Genomic DNA, 24,038 nt, shown 5'->3' with positions numbered 1-24,038 from the left:
CCCTATATTTTCTACTTCCTTCTTCCTTTATCATTACAAAAATGGAAGTTTTTTCCTCAGCATCCAAACAATAGAGGACTACTAGACAGAAATGAGTGTGTTTAAAATACACTATCAGATACAAGGCTGAAAAATCTCAATTATAGTAAACAACAAGCTTTTGGTTTCTTAGCATTCAAGGAAAGCAGAGAGCCATCAGCTAAGAGAAAAATCAGGAAGGTCATTTAAATGGCCTTGTACTATTGAATAAAACCAGCATTCACTATGTACTTGTTACAGTTTTTGTGTTGCACCCATGGGACTGCAAGAATTTATACCACTGTATACTGCAGTAAAGCTGAAGGAACATATCTCCTCTTTAAAACTGTATCATAACATTCTCCTTAAAAATACATAATAATCAGTCTTCACAAAATTTATCCAACATGGTAAATTAAAAAGGAAAAAAAAGAAAAGAAAGAAAAAATAGTAATAGATACAAATTAATACTTTCACCGTGTAATTACATGTATATATATGAAAATAGATTTGGTATACTTCATGAGAAAGTGCTTAGTAAAAACACTGTATCAATTTTATACACTAACCCTGATTATAATACTACAGTCTGGTTCCTTTCTTTCCACGTAAACTTCAATAAGCAAATCTCCAGCCTGGGAAACCTAAAACAAAACAAAAAAAAATTAGACTGTACCCTTTTAAATAGGAGAAGTACAATTATCATCTAGTTGATTTGCTAGAATCTACTGAAGTCAAGTTTTGGGGTTTTTTCCCACCCACTTATCTATAAAAATAGTCCAAATGTTGACTCTAATGAGAAAACCTGCACTACATTCACTTTTATTTGATTAGTTTAAGGAAAAAAAACAAAACAAAACAAAAAAACCACCAACAAACACCCAAATAAACAAAAACATTCACAGATTCAGGAGGAAATCCAACAGAATCATGTCAAACAAAATGAACACACATTATAAATATACATTCAAGAGGAGGAAAACTATGAGAGACTTGAAATAAGTGGAAATTTTTAATTCATATTTTAGACTGTAATGTCTAAGACACGAGATACCTTTGTATCTTCAACTGCCAGTATCCATAACCCTGATTTAGCTGTTAGCACAGCCAAAACAGATGAACAGAATTTAAAATAATGAAAAAGGATGGGAACCCCAAACTAAAATGATTCAGTTAAAAATTAGATGAAAAAATACAAATAACAGAATATTTCAATGATATAGCCATAAGTACATATCCAGGTAATCAAAATTAATTCCTACAAAGACTACATTTATTATTATTAATCACAATGAAAACTTGCCATTACATATTTACAAAAGGAATCAAAACAAGTGCTCTTGATATCAACTCTTGTTAATTATAGCTCTTCAAATCTGTTGGAGAGACATCTGAACTTTATGTACACTGCTAACACGAGGAATAATTAGATGATAAAGCAAATGTATTACTTAATATATAATCGCTTAATATACTCAATATGAACAAATATAATTTAAGAATATCTAACAATACGAAACTTACAGAGAAATTGGAAAGTCAGTAAATCCAACTTTTTATGATCAAGGAGAAAAATCTGTTTAATGAGAATTTAGTATTTTCTATTGTTACTAGGTTTGCTTATCTACGGCAATAAAACTGTCTTCGTGGATGAGACATTATTTTTGTACAGTTAAATATGTCTCACGTTTTGCCTGCTCCAATTCCCTTGTAGCTTAATCATAAGAATCTTCAAGAGATCATAATTCATCCCAGTACTAAAAATATTTTCTACAACTAAGTCCATGGTGATGATCAGAGCATAAGAAGAAAAAATAAGGCAGAAAACAGGACCTTTCAGGAGGCATACCCTTTAAATAAGCCAATAAAACAATTAATCATCAAATTAACAATAACAATTTGTGTCTTGAGAACTGTATTCATAGTGATTCTACTTATTTATATATGACTATCAACAGAAGAGGTTAAGTAAAAAACCTGTACCATATACAGATAACATACAGAAAAAATGACAGAAACGGGCAAGCTTTAAGATACATTTTGACTAATGTACAAAAAGCTAAAATTGCAGTTCTATAGAAAAATAAATGGCAGCACTCAATTTTAAAGAACATTAACATTCTGAAAAATGGTGTCTTTAAAGTTAGTTTAGCCTCTGAGAATAGAAAACTAATGGAAACATTTGTGAGGAAAAACACTACAAAGCTACTTTGAAGAAAGCTGCTTAATTATAGTGGCACAGACTCAAAAAAAGCTCATTTAGTTGTAAAATTTGCTTTTCAGATGATATTACAGAAAAAGGTTGGAAATAAGAATGAAGCTGACATTTGATTTCCACTGGGCTCATGTAAACAAGCGTATGGAGAGAAAATGTGATGTAAATTACAGAAGCAAATAGAAACAGCTGGCATAAGTATATGGTGGACAGAAAATGAAGAGCAGCTAATGAAGTGCCACCTGGAACGGAACTTCAGTGACATTTCAGACACGAGAAATTCTGGGCCTTCAGCAGAAATTTGGTTCAGTTGTTCTCTGAACACTGCATCACCGGCCTGGAGATAACACTACTGTAACAAGCTATATACCCAAACGTATTAAGTACCCACATCATTGATTTTCCCAAAATATGCACACATTTTGATGCAATAATGTCAGACTATCAGATGTTAAATGGAAAGAATTCTTACACACAATTCTTAATTGTAGATGCTTGAGGCCTAAGTTGTCAATCACCCATGATGTAACATCACTCGGTCTGCACCATGTCATCAGTTTTAACAGGAACTGAAAGCCCATCCAAAAAAGTTCCCAAAGAGCTACCTCTCCTGCATGAGCCTGAAGGTCAATTCCATGCTACATGGTCTGTACATACAAGTCTTCCACATGCATGGTCTTGCAAACTGCTTACAGGCTGAATGGTGGTAGCTACTGACAGAGGGAGTAGAGCAGCTGAAAAAGAATGTTTCAGCACACTTCTTTCTTTCACTGAAATAATGAAAGATATCAAGTTAAAGCTACAGGGTTCCAACTTACCACTGCTTCTCTTCTGAAATGCCTATTGTGTTTCAGGTCTGTGCTCGCAAAACCAGCTCATGACAACTGGCTAGGTTCTGGCTATTCCTTATATAGTGTTAATAAAAGCATCCACTGCTAATTTGGACTTAACAACAGCAGTTTAAAAGCAGTTTATATAGCCAAGATTGGCAAAATACAAAGTGTAGGCATCCATGTAATCTAGCCTCTGAAATTATGAATAATATGCACTTTATACTCATGATAGAATTTTTAAATGAAAAATATAATGAGGAACATTGACCTTTTTCAATAGCACTTAGTCCAGGTTGAGCTCTCGTATTCCCCCAGCAAACCTACTGAAAACACCATGCATAGTTAGGGAAATACTGAATTCTTCTAGAGAAAACGTTATATATAAAAATCTCAAAACATCCTTGTAACCACCTAGATGAATTTTCTTTAATCAGTGGGCTTACTGATCAAAGTAAATACTTTGAAATAACGGTAAATGTACCACCTTTCATCAGAATTATTCCCTTCTGCATTGAAGTGGTCCCAGGCATTAAACGTTCATCCATTTCACATGTTATGTGCACATGGAGTTTCAGAAAAATCTATTTTTAAATTGAAACACTAATTACATTAATTATGTCTACTACAGAAAAATGGCAACTGGCAAAAAAATCTTCCACAGCTTAATTCAGAGGGAGAAAATGTTCACAGTTACAATCAGATTGCTACAAATGACAGTCAGGCTCTTGAGGACTCCATTCCTCAGCTGTTATATTCCAAGGGTAAGAGGCTGACCTAAAAGAGAGATTGCAGACCCTGCCCTTAAAAAGAGTTCAGACTTCAGTCTATCAACCATTAAAAGGCAGATGTTTTCTTCCAACTTTAATCACTTGTTTAGAAACCTAAAAAGAAAAAGGCTGTTATCTCGGGGACAAGTGCTCCCAAACAACTAAGGTCTCCTGAGTTAATGTTTGCTATCTTGATTTCTGGTGGCTCTTTTTCCAGGAAGTGTTATACAGGGTAGAGATACCAATGATTTGATAAGATACAAAAACATTTTCTACCTTAAGCTCAGCATTTCATTATGTCTTCAGATACAATATTGACAAAGATTAATTAAGAAGACCTAGCAGCTCAGTTACTATTTTCCTCATAACAGGCTGTGAAAGTGAGTACTGGATATTAAGAATTCATGTTTTCAAGTAGGAATCTGAAATCACTGCAGATACATAATTTCAAAATGCCCCAGTGATCAAGTTTGTTCAGAATTCTGCATTACTTATTTTCTTTATAGGGAGAAGAATGCCAACCACAATCAAGATCATTGTCCTGTTTGGGAAATGGGAAAGTCAATCATTCTGTATATTATTTTCCATTTTATGCCATTAAAGTCTATATGAAAGAATAAAGTCATAAACCAATGTACATAATTTACAGTGCAAATCCAGTTTGCACACACAATACAAACAATATAGCATAAAATATTTCATTAGGTCTTAATAGCAAAATATTTCTAGAAGAGAGTGAAAAAGGTGTTACTTCACTACAAAAATTTGTTATTAATAATTAAGTCTTCTGTCACCCTTTCAAATTGAGATTTTCTAGCATACAGATATTTCTGATATATTTTTCCTTTGTTTACAGTTCATATGGAAATCCAAAGTATTTGGTCACATAAAGTCTCGAGCAATGCAAAAAGATTTTTCTGTGTTTAATTTCACAATAGCAATCCTCAGAACAATCACACACATGGGGATACAGTGAATTAACCTTTTCTATTAAAATAATCTTGGTTCCTAAAGTATATTTTCTTACATAGGACTGGTGCCACCTTGGTAAAGCCAGTGAGTTCAATCCATCTAACCATTAAACTCATCCTGGATATACTGTTTATGAGCCCACTGTCAAACACAATGATTTGAATTCACATTTCTAAGACAGTGCCACAACAGATAGGCTCTAAGTTATTTCAGGTGATCGTAAAGTTGTGGAAGGATTGTATAGGTGTGTAATCAGATACAAGGGAAATAATACACTCCACTGCAGCTAATAGCTGTACCACACTGTAACCACAGATATTCAAGAGAAGGAAAAATGCATTCAGGTCAGCCCTTAACCTTGCTCAAGGAAGTATTTAGCTTCCTCATTCCTCATCTGCATATTAAAATGGAAGAAAATGTTCAAGTTCTTTAGAAAGTATCTTATCTTAGGATGATGGTTTGGCTCTGTGAATCAGTATCTGATACACACATGTTCAGGCATGCAAAAAAGGGAGAATTTAAGAGAGCCCTTCCTTCAGCATCCCAGCTACTGGCTAGGTCAGAAGGCTTTCTATGCCGCATGCTGATTGTTAAGACTCCAAATCTCCCTTCCCTACCCATTTCACAAGTAACTTAAGTGCTTGACCTGGGACAGAACAGTATATCTGAGATCCAGGAGCCTTGCACTACAGTCTTAAAATGGAAATACTGCTTCTTACTTGATACGATGTCTGTATTCATATCATCAGAAACCTAACAGCATGGGTCTGGAAAGAACCAGGGCACACTCCAGTCAGGCCTCTTCCCTGAGCAACTGGGGTCCCAAGATCACAGAGCAAGTCCAGGAGTGCTTCTATACCTCAGGTAAGGTTAGCCCTTGTGCACCTACGACCTTTGGACTTTCACAGTTCTTTGTGGTACACAAATACAAGGCCTCCTGCCATAAAATCAGCAATGCTGATACAGAAATCATAGTTGTGGCGTAATAACTTACTCTAGAAATTATATGAGAAAGCACTTGATGAATACAGCAAAAATTTACAGATAAAACCAGGTGATAACATGATTCAGTGAAATTTAATATAAGAGACATGTCATATCTAGGGGGCTCAGACAGGTTCTATAGTCCAGCTGAGACACTCTCATACACCATATCTAAGTACTTAGCACTTATTTACCACATTCTGTGGAGAACTTTTTCCCCGTGGGATGAAAAAAACCATTTTCAAATGTATATGTTCAGATACAATTCCCAATGCATCCTTTTAAACTAAAGTAAGAAGTGCCATTTTGTTCAATTTTGTAAGTTCTGCTTGTACAAGTGTACTAAACTAACTAAAAGTAGCCATTTCTAGCAACATGTTTAGAATGAATGAGAACAAATTTGACAGTTGCATACCATCTAATAAAATCAGAAGCCCTTTCACTGCTGCCTTCCAAATTTTAAGTACTATAAATCACCGCAAATCATCCCTTTCTACTTAATGAGGCCTGGATGGATAAGCTCCTGACTGAACACAGATACGCAAATGAAGCATGGAAGAGATGGAAGCAGAGGCAGGTAACCCAAGAAAAACACAGAGCTACTCTCCCATTATATAGGAATGAGGTTAGAAAAACCAAGGCCGACCCTGAGTTGAAGTTTGCAAGGGATGTGAAGGGCAACAGGAAAGGATTCTACAAAAGGGAGATGAGGGAAAACATGGGTTCACTGCTGAATAGGGCAGGGGACCAGGTGACAAATCACACAGAAGAGGCCAAGGTACTCAATACCTTCCTTGCCTCAGTGTTTACTGGTAAGACTGACCTTCAGGAATCCCAGGCCCATGAAACCAGAGGGACTGGAGCAAGGAAAACTACCCTTAGTAAAGGAGAACCAGGTCAAGGAGAACTTAAAGAAATTCCATATAGTAAGTCTGACCAAGCTGCCATTAGGGTTCTGGTTAGGGTTCCAGTTAGGGTTCCAAGAGCCACAAAGCCTACAGCTCCAGGGACACTGGGGCTGCAAAAGCCACGCCAAGAGGAGCACGGCACTGCACCTACAGTGCTCCCTCCAAACCTTTCCCATCTGAGCCCTTGATCGTGCTGCAGACCTCAATCCAAAGACCAAGCTGCCATTACGGTTTGGGTTAGGGTTCCAAAAGCCAGAAAGCCTACAGCTTCAGGAACCTACAAGTGCTGAGGAATCTCACTGATGTCACTGTAATGTCAATCTCAATTATCTCTGAAGAGTCATTATGACTGGGAAAGGTGCCCAAAGGCTGGAAAAGCACAAGTATCGATGCCATCTTCAAGAACGGCAAGAAGATTTGGAGAGCTACACGCTGCTCAACGTCACCTAAGTCCCTGGGAAGGTGATGGAGAAAATCCTCCTAGAAAGTGCTTCCAAACACATGAATGAGAACAAGGTGACTGGGATGAGTCAGCATGGACTTACAAAGGGGAAATCATGCTTAACCAAACTGAGAGTCCTCTACGATGAGGATACTGGTAGACGAAAGGATAGCAGTGGATGTTTTTTACCTCAGTTTAGTAAAGTCTTTGGCAGTATCTCCCATAACATCATCATCAACAAGCTGACAAAGTTAGATAAGTAGACAGTAATGTGGATTGAAAATTGGCTGGACAGCCAGGAGAGCATTAATCTTCATCAATGACCTGAATAATGGGCCAGAGCACATCCTCAAGAAGTTTGCAAATAGTAGTGAAAAGGGAAGGGTGGCTGATACATCCAGAATGACCTCAATGGGCTGAAAAACTGGACAGAGAGGAACCTCATGAAGTTAAAAAAGTGGAAATCCAAGGTGATTCTTCCCTTCTATTCAGCACTGGTGCAGTCACACCTGGAGTACTGTGTCCAGCACTGGGCTCCTCAGTACAAGAAAGATATGGAACTACTGGGGAGAGTCCAGTGAAGAATCACCAAGATAATGAAAGGACTGTAGCATCTTTCATATAAGAAAAGGCTGAAAGAGTTGACACTGTTCAGCCTATGGAAGAGAAGGCTTGGGGGGAATCTTACCAACATGTACAAATATCTGATGGGTGGGAATGAAGAAAACTGAAATACTCTTCTCAGTGACATTCAGTGACAGAACAAGAGGCATTGTTCACAAATTAAAACACACAAAGTTCAATCTGAACATGAAAAAACAATAATACTCTGAGGATGGGCCAACACTGGAAAAAGTTGACCAGAGAGGATCCATCCTTGGCGATACTCAAAATCTGACAGAACACAGTCCCAGACAACCTGCTCTAAGAGGTCATGCTTGAGCAGCAGTGTAATAAGACTAGATGATCTCAACAGGCTTCTTCTAACCTAGACAAATGGAATAAAGTTGCGTCAGGGGAAGTTCAGATTAGACTTTAGGAAGAGGTGGAACAGGGTCCCCAGGGATCTGGTCACGGGTCCAGGCCTGTCAGAGTTCAGGAGCACCTGGAAGACAGTCTTAGCCATACGGTTTGGTTTTAGTTAGTCCTGCAAGGAAAAGGAAGTTGGGACTGGATAAGCCTTATGGGTCCCTTCCAACTTGAGATGTTCTACGATTCTACGATAATTGTGTCATGAGGTAGCAGATTTTGTTTCATTTTTAATGTTTAAATGATATTACTATTTTTTGTAAACAATTTAAAGCTCAGCCATGTGTGTTATGAGAATCAAGACAGAGTCTATTAGCACAGTAGGTGTAACCATTGATTCAGGAAGATCATTATTAATGCTAGAGACTTTGCTGAGAGCAAAATGAGAACAGTTAAAATCATGGTTGAATCTTTTTGTAACTCTGCCTCCCAATAACCTGGAGAGTCCCAGGGAAACCAGTCCAAAAATGTTCAATTATTCATGAAGGTTCCAATTTGATTATAAAGTTTAAAATTTGGAAGACTAGTTTTTCAGGTGCTGGAAGCTTTTTAATAAGAATTTTACCAATTTTAGAAAGCCTATACTTCTATTAAAAAAAAAAAAAAAGGCAAGTCTCTTTTTCTTCAATAGGCACCCATCTAAATACAATAAATCTCATAAAGGTGGTTTCACAGCGGTATCTGGGGTGGAAAAAATACAGAAAAATACAGCCTCTTGGCGTGGCTTTTGCAGCCCCAGTGTCCCTGGAGCTGTAGGCTTTGTGGCTCTTGGAACCCTAACTGGAACCCTAACCAGAACCCTAATGGCAGCTTGGTCAGACTTACTATATGGAATTTCTTTAAATACACACTTTATCTGGGTCTCCTCTATATTCATCAAAGCCTCAGTTCTAGACAAACCGACCTAGCCAGTAGTTGCTACTATATTATTTAATTCACCAGCCTTTCAGTTTCCTTTCTACCTTTTTATCACTGTCTAATCGAACTTTTTCCACTATCTCTTTCTCTATTCATGGAAGTCCTCTAATATCTCTTTAAATTTTCCAGAAGGTATTGCAAACATTTAAGCATTACAGCTTCCCAGAGTTGCTTAGAAAATGTTAATAGTGTAATAAACTGTAACAAGTAATTTTTTTGTTCTAAAACCACAGAAGATAATGTATTTAAAAGTCTAAGCATTATCACTATCTTAGGCTTCAAAATTGTGTTCTCTAATCTCAATAAAGTCCTCTTCATGGACACCAGAATTAATAAATTCCATCAAAGATACTTCAACCCCTGCCTTGCAGCATGCTCTTAAGGATATCAAATTTGGGTTGTTTTGTTTTGTTTTTCCATAACCAAGGCAGATATTTCTATTCTGCAAGATAGACACTAGAAATAAACTTTAAAATGTTTCCCAGTGACTTGGGTCACTCCCCACCACGCACCAAAAGGATGAAATAGGCATTCTACCTTCTGTATGCACATTCACAGGTGGTCATTATGGTCAGAAAGCTTCACGCCACTCTGACCCAGACAATAAGGGAAAATAAGATAAAAATAAGACTCCAGATAGCAATTCACAAAACACGCAATTTCAACATGTCATTAAGAAGACAGGGTCTTGCAAGTACGGCTTACAAGGTACCACAAAATCCTTGCTGGAAGGGGGAAGGCAGGCAACAGAAAAAGCATTATAGATGTTTTTTCTGCTACCTTTCTGTTAGTTTCTAAAGCCCTAAAGCTCCAAAATCACTGAAAGCTTCTCCTCCACTACTTCACATTTCTGAAAAAGCTTTTAAGCTCCCTACATTTCCTTTTACCTCACTTCATTCAACCACCTTGGTAGTGTTATGAAACTTACCAATTTTTGCTTTAATTCGGACTGTACACAAATACCATTCAGACAGTGAAACACGCTATCACTTTGTTGCTTCTTGCCACTCTGAAGTTATTCAAAAGCTGTTACAGGTAAGACTGGAACTCAAGATCATAATAAGTGGCATAACATCTCCCACCTTCTTATATTGTATCCTGAATTTTGGTTTGACTGTTAGTACATGTCTGAAGCTTCCCCAAATAATATTTGTGCTTTGGGGTTCTAGAAATGGTCACAAAACAGGATGCGGCTAAGGATTCACATGCTTTAAGCTCAAAGGGATCATGAAACTTTATTGAAGAGAGACCAAGTATACTCAAAGCTCATGAAATAATAAAAGTATTAATATACACTTGAAGGTATTTAATATGCATGTTTAAATTTTAAAAAGAGACAGGTAATCAGTTTCACACTTGCAAATGTTGACCACTTCCTTCTAGTACAATTTATGAAGTGTAGTAAAAGCATGTAACAACCTGGAAGTTATCTGAGTGCTCAGGCCAGAACATAATTCCACAGTATGCTTTACTGAGAACTGTTTTGCTTTATCAGTTTGTGCCTCCTCTTTGATTTCATTTTATTTCCCTCAGCTCTGTAGTTAACAACACTGGTCGCTATACAAACTTAGAAACTTACCTTTAGAAAACTAGGTAGTAAAAAAAACAAAACAAAACAACTCTAAACATCAAAAGTCTCTGTTAAACTTGTTTTCATACCAGTTGTTATTTGCCACTGACCTGAGTGTCTTTCCACCTGGTAATAAACCTGTTCTCTATATCCATTTGTTTGACCTGGTCTTCATTTATCTGTTTAAAAAGGATAATTTTTGATCAATTAATAAGTATACAGGAACTATTGTAAAAATTACAACATAAACTAGAAAACACTGATTTAATATAATAAACACAGATAAATACAAATATAAATATAAAGGAATGGTTACATCTAACAATAGTAAATAATTAATAACAATGTAACAATAATAAATATTTTTACAATTAACAACACTGTTAATCACATTCTTATAGAAGCAGCTATGCAAAATATTCTATAAGAAATAGCACTTCATTGATGTGACTTATTACTATAAACTTTACCAAATATATATTAGAAGAGAAGGGACTCCAAGGAAAACTGCCAAACAATGTTACAGTGGTGCAGCAAGCTCTAAACCAAAATAGCTAATACGAATTGCTGCTAGTAGTATCTTTTCTATCTAGTTGGATTTAATGTTCTTTCTAGGTCTAAGGAACCAAACACCTTCTCTAGTCTTTATTGTAACCACAGCTCTGAGACTAAGACCGAATTCTTCCATGTCTCAGTTCTGATCAAGCCCATTCAATTTGAATAGAAGTATTATTTCTTATAGCTATAATCTTAACGTTTTCTTAAAATGGGTATGCTGGTGTAAGCAAGAAGAATATGCACCATTTCAGAAAACAGCAGCTCACAGCAATCCTATGAATACAGTTTTTTTCCTACACAGGCTAAGCTAGATGGGAAATAAAATTGAAAGCACACAAAGAACAACGTCCACCGATTTGGAGTTCTAAAGCTCTGCAAATCCCCAGACAGTGTAACTAATAGGAAGATCATATTTAAGAAGATTTTTATATTTTAGCACATCTAACAGGTGAACAATTAGGACACTTTAAGATAAAGATACCTACATCAAAAAGTTGCACATAATTTTTAATTAGATCTTCAATTACATTGACTTCTTCACTAGTTTGGCCTTTAGTTTGAAATAAGCATGAGGAAAACACCATGGCTAGATTGTGAGGGTTCATATGATTTATTTCAGAACACTTCTGCACCCTGTTGAATGAAAAATAAATGTATTTAGAAGGTTTCATTGTTCCTTTAATTGTCTGAGGTTCCTCTACAGAATATGGAGTGCATTTCAAAAAGAATAACTTCATTAAATGCAATTTAAAAAAATCTAATATTTATTCTTTTTTTCCTATTTATTTCTTTGTATTCTTTAACTCACATCTCATTACAGAAAAGAAAGCTTATCTCAAGTGATACAAAAATTATTTAGAATAGAATAAAAACAGAATAGTTCAGGTTGAAGCGACCTACAACACTCCAACTGCCTGACCACTTCAGGGCTGACTAAAAGTTAAAGCATGATGTTAAGGGCATTGTCCAAATGCCTCTTAAGCACTGATAGGCTTGGGGAAATCAACCACCTCTCTAGGAAGCCTGTTCCAGTGTATCTCCACTCTCTCTGTAAAAAATATGCTGCGTATTATCAAGTCTGAACCTCTCCAGATGCAGCTTTGAACCATTCCCACACATCTTGTCACTGGATCCCAGGGAGAAGAGCTCAGCACCTCCCTCTGCACGTCCCCTCCTCAGGAAACTGTGGAGAGCAATGAGGTCGCACCTCAGCCTCCTTTTCTACAAACCAGACAAATCCAGGGTCCTCAGCCTTTCCTCACACGACATTCCTTCCTGCCCTTGCACCAGCTTTGTTGCCCTCCTCTGGACACATTCAAGGACCTCAACATCCTCCTTAAATTGTGGGGCCCAGAACTGCACAAAGTACTTGAGGCCGCATCAATGCTAAATACAGCTTCGCTATATTATGTTATGTAAGTATATCCTGCAAACTTATGATCCAAGATCAAACAAAATGAGGAAAGAAATGAGATTCTTCTTAGTTTTTTTCTTTATGGTAAAATTTTCATATCAGTTCTGTTGTTTGCATGATGTCCCCTCTTTTAGAAGCAAATATTTTACAGTATCACAGAATTATGGCTGTTATACACATGAATTCAAACTACTTTCAGAACAGATATTACAGCATAAGAGTACATCTGAGCTGGATATGCTTAGAAATATCATTAAACACAATACTTAATATAATCTTTATCCCAATAATGGTAGCAATCAATTTAATAATCGTATAAATAGTTTTTAAAGGACATCTGCTATGTAACGTATATTCTGAATGCAATATCCTGTAAAGAAAAGGTTCTACACATTCTCTACCCACTACAATTCATCAAGAATATGATTTGACTTGTTCAACAGATAGTAAAATGCAGGGCGTTTCAAAAAGATGGACCCAATTTGAAATCACTGTATCTTTGAAGTTAGGGCCATCTTTTTGAAATATCCTGTATAATATAGACCATTACTATTAACATTTAACCATGAAACATCAGAATAATCCAAGTCACAAAAATGTTTATGCATTTGCTGCTTATTTGACCTGGACTATGAAATGACCTTTGTTGCTTAAACAAGTTTATATTTTGGATACTGTACTGCTATCTCAGCTGCTAAATGAAGTATTGGTGAAAAACAGAAAGGGCAGCTAATTCTCAAAGTTATTAGGTGAATACAGATTTTGAAGAAGGACATTTTCCCTGAAAAAATCTTTTAATTTCAAGAACCATTTGCAACAATCCTCTGGAACACTAGCAGACTGGGAAAAATGAGTTTGTATAAAGAAGCTACATCAAAAATTACCCTGCTTGGACACATACACTGGCAGCCCTCTCTCGCTGTAAGGCTGTTCCACCCCATTGATATTTATAGATATCTACTGCTAAAAAATACAATCAAAGAAAAAACACATTATAAATTAAAGGGAATCAAATACAATTAATCATCACAACTAGGTAAGCTTTTGATGCTTACTAGTTAATGAAACAAGCCACATTTCGTTTGTGGTAGAGCTATACTGAGAATACATTACAAGAATTTCTCCAATACAGTGTGTCATTTGCATTGACCTGTAAAGATGTTCAATTAAAGCAGCCAAAGTTGCCCTATTCACTGGTGGAAGTGTCCGAATAAAAGCTCCATACTTCCTCACACGTTCCTTTTCACTCTGTGTATCTGTCAGAAAATAATCATCATTGGGCATTAATAACAATGCACACAAAAAACAGCAGCAGTTCTCATTAACTCTCAGCATCATCTAGTCATTTAAAATTACAATTTAGCCAATCAAGCTCTTCTTCATAAAAGTAATACTGACAATCTATTATACTATTAACAAAGTCCATTTTGTACACCAGTTCAGGAAAATGGCATCAGCAATAAAGAGACAGTTCTACATTTAAGCACCATTTGCTACAGCTTAAGACTAAATCCCAGGAGAACAATTGCTTTTCCTCTCAAAGGTACGTAATCTGTAGTTTGTGTGTGTATACATATGAGTGCCCTGCGTATGCACAAGTGCAAATGTACGTCTAAGAGTTCCCAGAGATGAGACACGAAAAGACCTTTTAATCTTTGTTATTTTTATTGAAAAGGGTCTCAAGGCCCAAAGTAGTTTAAAGATCCAAATATATAAGACTGATGAGAGTAGAGCAAAGGGGGAAGGGTGGTGAACAAACTGGACAAAGTTACATAGCTGAACAGTGGCAGAGCCAATGATGGGAATTCCAGTATCTGAGACACAGTCCCAGCTCTCTGCCTTCAACTTAAGTCTGCATGCCTGTGCTGCATAGATACTACAGAGCATAATCCTGCCCAGGGCATAAGCAAAGCTAATGTAGATTTTATGTATTTATTTATCTTTTTGTTCTCAGTCCTTTGCTCCACTCAAATTTCTGAAAAGCAGCAGCACAGCAGAACTTTCACCTCTTCCAGGTGATGGCTAGCACACTCCACTAAGTACTGCACTATGTTTTATTTCTTCAGTAATTGGAAGAAAAAATAAACAAAAACCCCACAGTTTAAAGGTCTTTTTCTCTATCTTCTTAAGAGTTTTTAGTCTTCCCACAAGTACTTTCAGTGTCCCTTAACTATAACAGGACAGAATTCTCTGCTGTAAAGTTTAAGCAGAATTTTATCCCCATGTGCAGATCAGGAAGTTAAATCTCTGTAACACACCATGATGCACTTTCAAAAAAGAGCTAACTTGGATCTAAACCACTACAGATACAACTTTTTCTGATTTCTAATAAGATGAGAGCAATCTTGTGGTAAGAGAATAAATTCTTGTTATTATTTCCTCTAGTTTGTTAAAATCAAGGTTAGAGGTCAAAAATGTGTAATATTCATACTTGAATTTCCCAGACTTCTAGTGGTTCATATTAAAGCAATCTTCATATGTTTGAACTTAAGCAAATCAGAGGAATATGGTTTTACTATCTTTTTTTCAAGACAAAACTTGCCACACAGCAAAGAGGCCTACATAATTTCAATGCATTAAAGCAGAAATTAATGTTCGTTCTTAGCTTTTCCTATGCATGTCTTATTGCTATGCATCATCTCCAATTTTATAGCACATTTTGGGAGGGAAAGAGTTCCTGAAGTCTATATATACTGCAATATAGAAACAAATAGAAATAAAGCTGTTTTGTAAGATCATCATCATTTACGTAATGAGTAACTAATTAAAGTTTTATTAACCTCATCATTCCGTTTTCAACCACACAGAGACACACATCCTCATGTTTTAAATACCTTACAGGTTACAGTTTGGGTTGAAGTTAGTTAAATTTTCTTTCAGATTAAATTAATATTTCTAAGCAAAAAAAATAATTATTTGGTACCCTGCTTATATAGAACTTTCTTAGCATAAGTAACTCAGTTTGCTGTGAACTTTCAGACTTTCTGCCTGTTAAGCAAAAAGGGCCCCACAGACTGTTCAAGCTAGAAAATGAAGGAGCTTTAGATTGTCAACAGGAATTACATCCCTAGAGATAAGTAAAGGAATGGAACAGTGTGTCCATAAGAAGTCAAGCCACAGAAGATCGTTTCAGTTATTGCCAAGGACTTATTTATCTTCCCAGCTGCAGGTGCAAAATAGCAACTGAAAGTCAGGACTTTGATTGACGTCTAGTCTGGTCAGTAAAAGACAAATGACTATCAGCAGAGATCAGAAATGGCCTGCCTGATGAAAATGAAGAGATATAACGAAAAATGGGGAGACACCAGACTAATTTTTCAGTTGGTCAGAACTGACACACAAGGGGTGAGAAGCTTAGATTGGAAGTGTATAATTGCACCAGGTTTTCTTTATTTGAGGTCCCTCTACCAGAGGCACCCAGCTCGAGTTGCTCTACACTGTATCTTATAAATAAATTATTTAAGAATTTCTGGAATCTGTGGCTGAATCTCTGCTTCAGGAAACCTAGGAAAAACAAACTTCCTTAACAATAACTTTGTGTGAATGTTCATAAAAGATATTTGAAGAATTTAAGCAGCAAGCCTGTCATTTAACTATCATGCAGATGATAGCATCAACATTTGAGAAACCTGATCTAGTTGAGGATGTCCGTGCTCACTGCAGGGAGGTTGGATTAGATGACCTTTAAAGTTGCCTTCCAACCCCAACTATTCTATGATTTTGCTCCTTCTGCATATGGTCAAAAGACAGAGTACAGGCTTTTTCCCTATCCTACCGTTCATCTATTTCTTCAATTCTACTATAAATGCCTCCACAAAATATTAATCATCACTTCTTACCTTAGCTGATCCAACTACGACACTGTACAATCCTGGTCTACTGTTTACAGATATATTGTCAAGGAAACATTGCTATTTGTTATTATTATTCTCATTCACTTAAAGGCAATAAAATCATCTCAGACTAACATAACTCTATTGCAGCCCAGCTCTCGGCGTTTCTTTTCCTCACTATAATTGTTTTGCCGATTATCAAATAATCTAGGTCAAAGGGCAAGTAATTAACAAATCCTTCAAATTTGATACTGAAAATGTACCTAATAACCTTTCTTGTACTGAGTGTTATTGAATACATTACCTAACACAGAGATCCAAAATGGATAAAGTTCTTTAGTGAGAAGTGCGTCATCTATTTGAGAAAGAAAAATTTTCAATACATCAGTCACATCTTCAAGCTGATGTTTTCCTGCTCTTAGTTTAACACTTCTTGCATCTTTTTTGAAGCTTTCCAGCAGTTCAGCCACATTGGAAGAATCACCATTCTTAAGGTAGATCTGCTTACTACCTAAACCTAAGTTACAGAAATACAGAACAGAAAAATAAATAAGTGTAAAATCAAGAATTCTTAGAAATATTCCAAACATTATTATATGAAAAGCATATCTGGCTGCCAAACACATCCTATTTACTACTAAAATCTCTCCTGCCTTTTGCACACTTTTGTTTTTTTTAGTAAAAACACTGCCCAGTCTGTTTACACCCAACTGTAGTCATTACCACATAAAAGAATGAATCCTGTCTGCAATTGCTAACCTAAAGATATGTAAATCCTCTCAGTTTTAGGTCAGTCTGCTCCTCTAACAAAGATAAGAGTGACTTGCAAAACACCTAATCAGAAACTACAGACACTACTGACCTCGCAGCTTCAGACATTTTGAAGCCCGCAGAAGTAGTTGTGCCTTGTTTTAACACATCTCAAGACTGTTGGATAAAATGTCCTTTACCTGAACATTGCTCGTTATACGCTAAAACGATTACATAACCAATATGCAAATGTGTAACCAATTGGCTCTTTAGGACTGCCCTGAGTAGTGATAAGATTTCGTATATAATGGCTTTTACTTTTCTTTGTGGCATGCTGGCTTTATTCCAGCATCCAGACTTATGCAACTCTGTCATAAACAATATGTTCATCCCTGTGTGCTACAATTTGGCTTATTTGCCCTCTGTTTGATGGAACCCTGTTTTTGGGACAACACAACCAGACCTCTTTGCAAAAATATACAAAATAATATTAAGCAAGCCTGAAGTTGCAATTTCAGGAATACTTTACAGGCAATTCAAATTCCCAAATCTCTTCAGGACTTCCTAAAACAATAGTTCCAAAAGGCACAATAAAAGAATCAAATTTTCATGACTGGTATTGTATTATATATAAACACAGCTGTTTTCATGAGCAAAACTATCACTGTTTTATTACCGTACCAATCAACCCAACTTGAGACTCAGTAAAGCATTATGGTATTCACCCAACCTGAAACATTTCACTCTTAAAAGCCTCAAGATTAGTAAAAAGTATTCCTTTTTATCTGATTTTTTCTCATGTTCAGGAAGACATCAGGCAGCCACTATTCTTGTGTTTAACAACTAAAAACATCAAAGCCCAAAGCCAACTTAAAAGAAAATTCATAGTCTAAAACACAGTCAAGAGTACCTTCAATTACTGCATATAAGAGCAACCAAAACTATTTTTTTTTTTAACCTGTGGAAGATGTTAGCACAGATGTGGAGTCCTGTTGTCTCTTTGTAGAGGTATTTCCCTCATTCCCCACATTTCTTGAAAGAGAATAATATTTTATAAAAAAACCCTGCTTTTCTTATGCAACCCGCCAAATTAAGTATTCTTTCAAAACCTTCTGTTGTGGTTAAACCCATCAGGCAGCTAAACACCACACAGCTGTTCACTCACTCACCCCCATCCTCAGTGGGATGGGGTAAAGAATCAGAAAAAAATTTAAACCTGTGCATTGAGATAAGGACATTTTAACAGGACAGAAAAGGAAGGGAAAATAATAATAAAAAAAGAATGTAAAAAAACCCACAAATTATGCACAATGCAATTGCTCACCACCTGCTGACTGATACACAGCCAGTCCCCAACCAGCAGCCCCCAGCTAATTTTCCCCATAGTTCATATACTGAACATGATGTCATATGGTATGGAACATCTTTTGTCACCTGGGGTTAGCTGTCCAAACTGTGTTCCCTCCCAGTTTCTTGTGCACCCCCAACCTCATCGCTGGCAGGATAGTATGAGAAGCTGAAAAATCCTTGACTTGGTGTAAGCGCTGCTCAACAACAACTAAAACTTTAGCATGTTATCAACATTATTCTCATTCTAAATCCAAAATACAGCGCTGTACCAGCTATTAGGGAAAAAAAAATTAACCCTATCCCAGCTGAAGCCAGGATGCCTACAAAATCATATCTTATGTTCTGGCAATCCGCCTTTCCTGTAATGCCCACAAGCGCTACTATTGGACACTGCTCTTGTGTTGTTACTGTCAGGAACAGCTGTGGGACCCAATAGTGTTTGTCATCTGTAGACCACAACTAAAGACGGATCCTTTACCATGACGACAGAAAAACATGTATAAATGCAAGTAATGCATACAAATAATTCCTTCAGCTTTCAAATGAGTATTTTAACATCCAGTAATGCTGATCCTGAAAAAAACATATTTTCAATAGAAACATAACACATCTAAAAGTCATTAGGAAATTGAATTTTAATTTAGAACACACTGGCGTGAATGTTCTGAGAGGAAGACATAATTACTCTGCTTTCACACCATTTCAGTGTATGAAACAGTGCAAACTATACTTAGAAAAATTCCTATAGCTAATGATTAAAAACTAGTCCAACAAAATCATTTTTTTTATTGGTTTCAGGCAATAGTTGTAATCCAGATACAATGCAGTGTTGTCATATTCAAAAGTTATTTATTTAAACTTCAATCACTCAAATATAAATTAGTCTCTCTCATACTGACAGAGGTTATAGACACATTTATCCTAAAAACAGATTTGTATAGAGTTGATGTGTATTTAGCATTTCACAAGAAAACTGAATTTGCAGTAGTAAAAAGGACGCAGACATCATCTGCATGTGATCTAATGCTACGGAAAGTTCTGCTGGTAAAATTTACTTAAACAAGCAGTAACTGACTACATGACTTAGGTTATTATGCTGAAAAAACAGCAGCCTTAAGACTGAACTCAGCTCCACAGTTAATATCAGCTTCCCAGATGATGTGTTGACCAGTGAAGCCATTGCCTTTCCTGGCTCATGTAGCTTATTTTCAGGGCTGAAGTGTTTTGCACTGAGGCACTGGACCCCAAGGCTGAGCTACATCAGGCAAACAAATCATTTTTTAAAATTGGAAGGTGTCAGTAAAGGGCATCTACCAACTTGTATTTCCCCAAATTGCCCATTCTCAGATGTGTCGCAGTGTACTTCAACATTGCATCAAAGAGTGGTGAGGATACTGAAGAATATGGTTTTACTTTAGGTAATATATAAACTCATTCAATAAGATCTGATGGTGTGGGGGCTTAGGTATTATAGAAATGATCTTAGGTTGAATAAAATCCACTATACTTACCATACTGTGTAACAAATGCTATACAGCTGTTCACTATAATAGGAACATCATTTTTGCTGAGCTGCTGATCTTGTAATGCATTACCATCTGTACTTGCTGCTTTTTCAATTGCAGTATACCAGACCATGAAATCCAGCTTCGTATGGCCATGGATGTATAGTGTTCTGAAAAGTACAAAAATATTTTGAATGCAGGAAAGAAATATAAAACTGATATCATTGTACTACAGTAACATAGCAGATACCTGGAAAAGATAAGAAATACTTAGAATAAGACATCAAGGCACCTTCCACCTCATAAAGCTGTGGTGGTGGCCTATTGTTACAGCATCTTTTTTTTTTTTCCAATTACATTTGTACCAGCAGTGTCACAATACAATGAAAGAAGATCCATGAACTCTGTGAAAGGACCTGACCACCATTGTATTTATTCTTCTTCAGTCTTGCTCCTACACTGTGCATTCATAAGCTCAAATCAAAGCTAAGTGGGAAACAGATTTAGAGACAACTTTCGATACTTGAAAAGGCTTTCCATCTTCTCTATTTCCCACCCCCCCACACTTCTGTGGAGAAGCTGGGACATATTGAACTTCCCTCCTTCACATGGATCAAAATGATCACCCCACAGGAAACCACAGAGCTAAGGAACATGTATGAAAAACCTAAGAGTTGAGGTAGAATAAACAAATGCAACACTCGAATTACCTATTTATCTCAAAGCGTGGCCCTGTTCAGATTTTATTATTTAAACATACTACAATGGTCTCCTCTGTTTACCCCTGACAGGCTAGCTTCTAAGAGACAATTCCAGAATTGAAAAGTTTAAGAGTATATGTCCACCATATGCATATATGTAACAAACAACTGTTTCAAGTGTTAAAATAGCAAGCAAACTTGCATACATACATACTCTTTGTCTCTCAGTGAAGAAATGTAAGCGACTGATTTTCTTTAATGACAATTTAATTGCTAATTAGAAAAAGTTAAAATGTTCTACTGAACTTCTATGAAAATACTTTCATCAAAATATAAACAAACTTTAATTTTGATTATTTTATTTAGGAAAAAAATACAACAAAGCATTTTATATAACGACAGAATGTTTAATTTCAATTTTTTTAGTAGCATCTTTCCATTTCACTTTTATAAACATTTCCTTCTAGCATTCCTATCTTGATAGGAAGTGAATTGAGGATACAGTCAACGCGCACACACAGACACAGGATCTGAAGTATTCTCAGGAACCACCACACAGACTTAGCCATTCAGCAGCAGAATAAGAGACACTAAAATATTTCATCTTACTGAAGCTCCTTCTTAAAAAGTCTCTACTTCTTCAAGAGTCTGAAAGTCATGTTAACCACCACACATGCCTGGCTAGTAGAAACACTCAGCCTCTCTGTTCCATTAAGAAGAAACAATAATTTGCATAAAGCTATAAATTTTTACAGAAAAATGAGTGTGTCTAATTCAATACTTACAAATATTCCCTGAATATCTGTCAGAATAAATATCCTATAAGGGTGGTTCTCAACCAATGTCTTCCAAACAACACATCACACTGACATCCTCCAGTATTGCTGTAGCCATATGCAAGAGGAAATGAAAAAGCTTGAACTGAGTGGAAGAGTCTGACAGTGCATGTTACAGTATTCCTTTAGTACTATCATTCACAGATCAGCAGAGGTTAGGACTATAATTTATAAAATATTTATGGTGCTTCCCAACACCAGAACAGCAGGATTCACATTACAGTATTATGCAAAAGGATAAATGGAAGTCTCAAGAGATTATTTTTTTGTTATCTAAAGAATTAGGACAGGTACAGGAAGCTGCATACTGTAAAGTGAAAATAGTATTACTTCTAAACAAGAAAAGGGCAACTCTGCTGTATATGAATGAATTGGTACCAGAAGAGGAGAGAGGAAATGCAGTAGTGTATTGAACTTCAAAGGTAATTTAAACTTATCTGTATTTTTTCACAGAGATATGAAAGTCTAAATCATGTAGTTTATGTATCTTCCCATCTTCTCCTCAATGCATCAAATTAGAAAAAAATGTATCAGAACTACCAAGAACTACCCAGAGATGATGCTCTAATTGTTTTCTAAAATTTGAAAAGCTGTTGATTTAAATTCAAATTACAGAGGAATAATTAACAAAGAATATAGGGTATCTATTTAAGTAGCAGTCCTATAGCACCACCACAGTCATGAAAGAGAAGCTGCTGCTAAAAAATATAAACATGAAAAATCTTGCTGCTATTGTGGAATTGTGATTGTTCATGAAAGGCAACTAATTATTTTCCAAACAATTATTAACTTTGCCCAGTCAAAAATCTCCAGAGCAGTCACCTAAAAGTCAAATAAGTGATAAAAGCAACTTCAGCATTTACTACAACACCATAAAAGAGAAGAAGGGAGAAAAGGAAATGAAACCAGTACCAGACACAGTTCAGAATTTAGTCAATTTGCTGTGGAAGTGGCTTAGAAAGCTCATCTCGGACTGCAATATTTTTGGCAGAGAAAGAGCATACTTAGGCTCACAGAAACATACAACAACGTATGAATAAGAAATTTAAGCATTCCTTCTCATCCTAACTAACTTTCAGCCAAACTAAACAATACTTTTTTCCTACTTGGAAATCATTTATTGATCTCCATAAAACTGGAAGATTGTATGAAAAGGGAAGGGGAAATAGTTACCAGCAGAAAAGTACAACTTTCCTCAAAGCACAGCAGCAGTCTTCTACAGAACTTCTTGAAGTAACAGAGACAGCTTTTCAGATCTAGCTTCTGCTTTTCAAGTCAATGTCATTATCCCTTCCACAGTTTTCAGAGACAGTAGTAATAACAAATACATGTATTTCTCACTGAACTAACTTCTATTATCAAAATTTAAAGTTATATTAAATGCAAGGCTTAAGACTCAGCATAAAAACACAGGCTGAAGCATACTGATGTCCCATGTGTCACAAAAGTGAACAACAATCTCGAGAGTACTTCTAATCTTATAGAAATAATCATGTTTGAAAGAATTTTACTGCAACGTTTACAAAGATCCATCAGGCAGACTAACAACTATGTTGCAGGGGCTCTGAACCAAAATGCATTCCTACTACACAATAGAAATTCAGCGCCTTCTACATGATGTTTATATACGTGCTACTTCTTTCAGTTAAAAAATTGATACAGAGCATACAGTTCATAACGAATAGTTAGCAATAGTGACTACACGGTGAATAATGGCAGAGTTTTTGCTCTGTTAAGTGTGAAGCACATATAGTCCATAAGCAAGAAATTAATAATTTAAGTACTGGAATAAATAAGAGAGCCCATCAATGTAGGTTTCTGCCTTAGCAAATTGAGGCAATTGAATTGGCACGAATGACAGCAGCAGTCCAAGATCACCTAGTCTCAACATCAAGGAAGGTATTGTTGTCTTTTCAACTTTATTGTGGACTACCATCACATCCTCCTGCACCAGCAGTCAGACAAACAACATATGTGAGCACACTTCACCCACAACAGTGCAAAGGCTTATCTTTAACCCACCTTGCAAAGTCCCCTAGCTTTAGCTATGTTTGTATGCTTTGTTGCACAGCTCTGCATTGGGAAAGCAGCAATACTAAGGGATTCCGGGTAAGGGTTGTAGGAAGAAAGGGTGAGGAACAGACAACAGCACAACTCAGCACCCTCCAACAATTTTCAAGTGATGTCTGAAAACAAAAGTACTAAGATATGCATTGCTATGAAATTATATCAGAATAATTAAACTGCAACTAAAGCATGGAAATGCCACTAATAATTACAGATTTATAATAAAGGTCAGCAATATTTCCTCAAAGGATATTAGGGGTCTTATGTCCAGCACATCATCGTGGAAGCACAAGTCCTTTCACTAATCTGAGTTCTATGTTCAGATTAGGGCTATGACCTCACTGGCATCAGAGAGACATGGTGGGATA

At 36.3% G+C, this 24,038-nt stretch overlaps 1 protein-coding gene across 1 annotated transcript in view; it reads right to left on the bottom strand.

Moving 5' to 3' along the window:
* The window catches only part of ARAP2 (ArfGAP with RhoGAP domain, ankyrin repeat and PH domain 2), a 128,600-nt gene that overhangs the window by 31,012 nt on the left and 73,550 nt on the right, over positions 1 to 24,038 (bottom strand). The window contains exons 19-24 of the mRNA XM_065633336.1: positions 20,073 to 20,236; positions 16,766 to 16,978; positions 13,779 to 13,884; positions 11,700 to 11,847; positions 10,767 to 10,835; positions 588 to 662 (exon numbers count right to left, since the gene is read on the bottom strand). Coding sequence (XP_065489408.1) covers positions 588 to 662; positions 10,767 to 10,835; positions 11,700 to 11,847; positions 13,779 to 13,884; positions 16,766 to 16,978; positions 20,073 to 20,236 — 775 coding nt within the window. The remainder of the gene's footprint in view (positions 1 to 587; positions 663 to 10,766; positions 10,836 to 11,699; positions 11,848 to 13,778; positions 13,885 to 16,765; positions 16,979 to 20,072; positions 20,237 to 24,038) is intronic.

This window comes from Caloenas nicobarica, chromosome 4, assembly GCF_036013445.1.
Source record: "Caloenas nicobarica isolate bCalNic1 chromosome 4, bCalNic1.hap1, whole genome shotgun sequence".
Lineage (NCBI taxonomy): Eukaryota > Metazoa > Chordata > Aves > Columbiformes > Columbidae > Caloenas > Caloenas nicobarica.
This window is presented reverse-complemented; position numbering and strand designations above follow the sequence as displayed.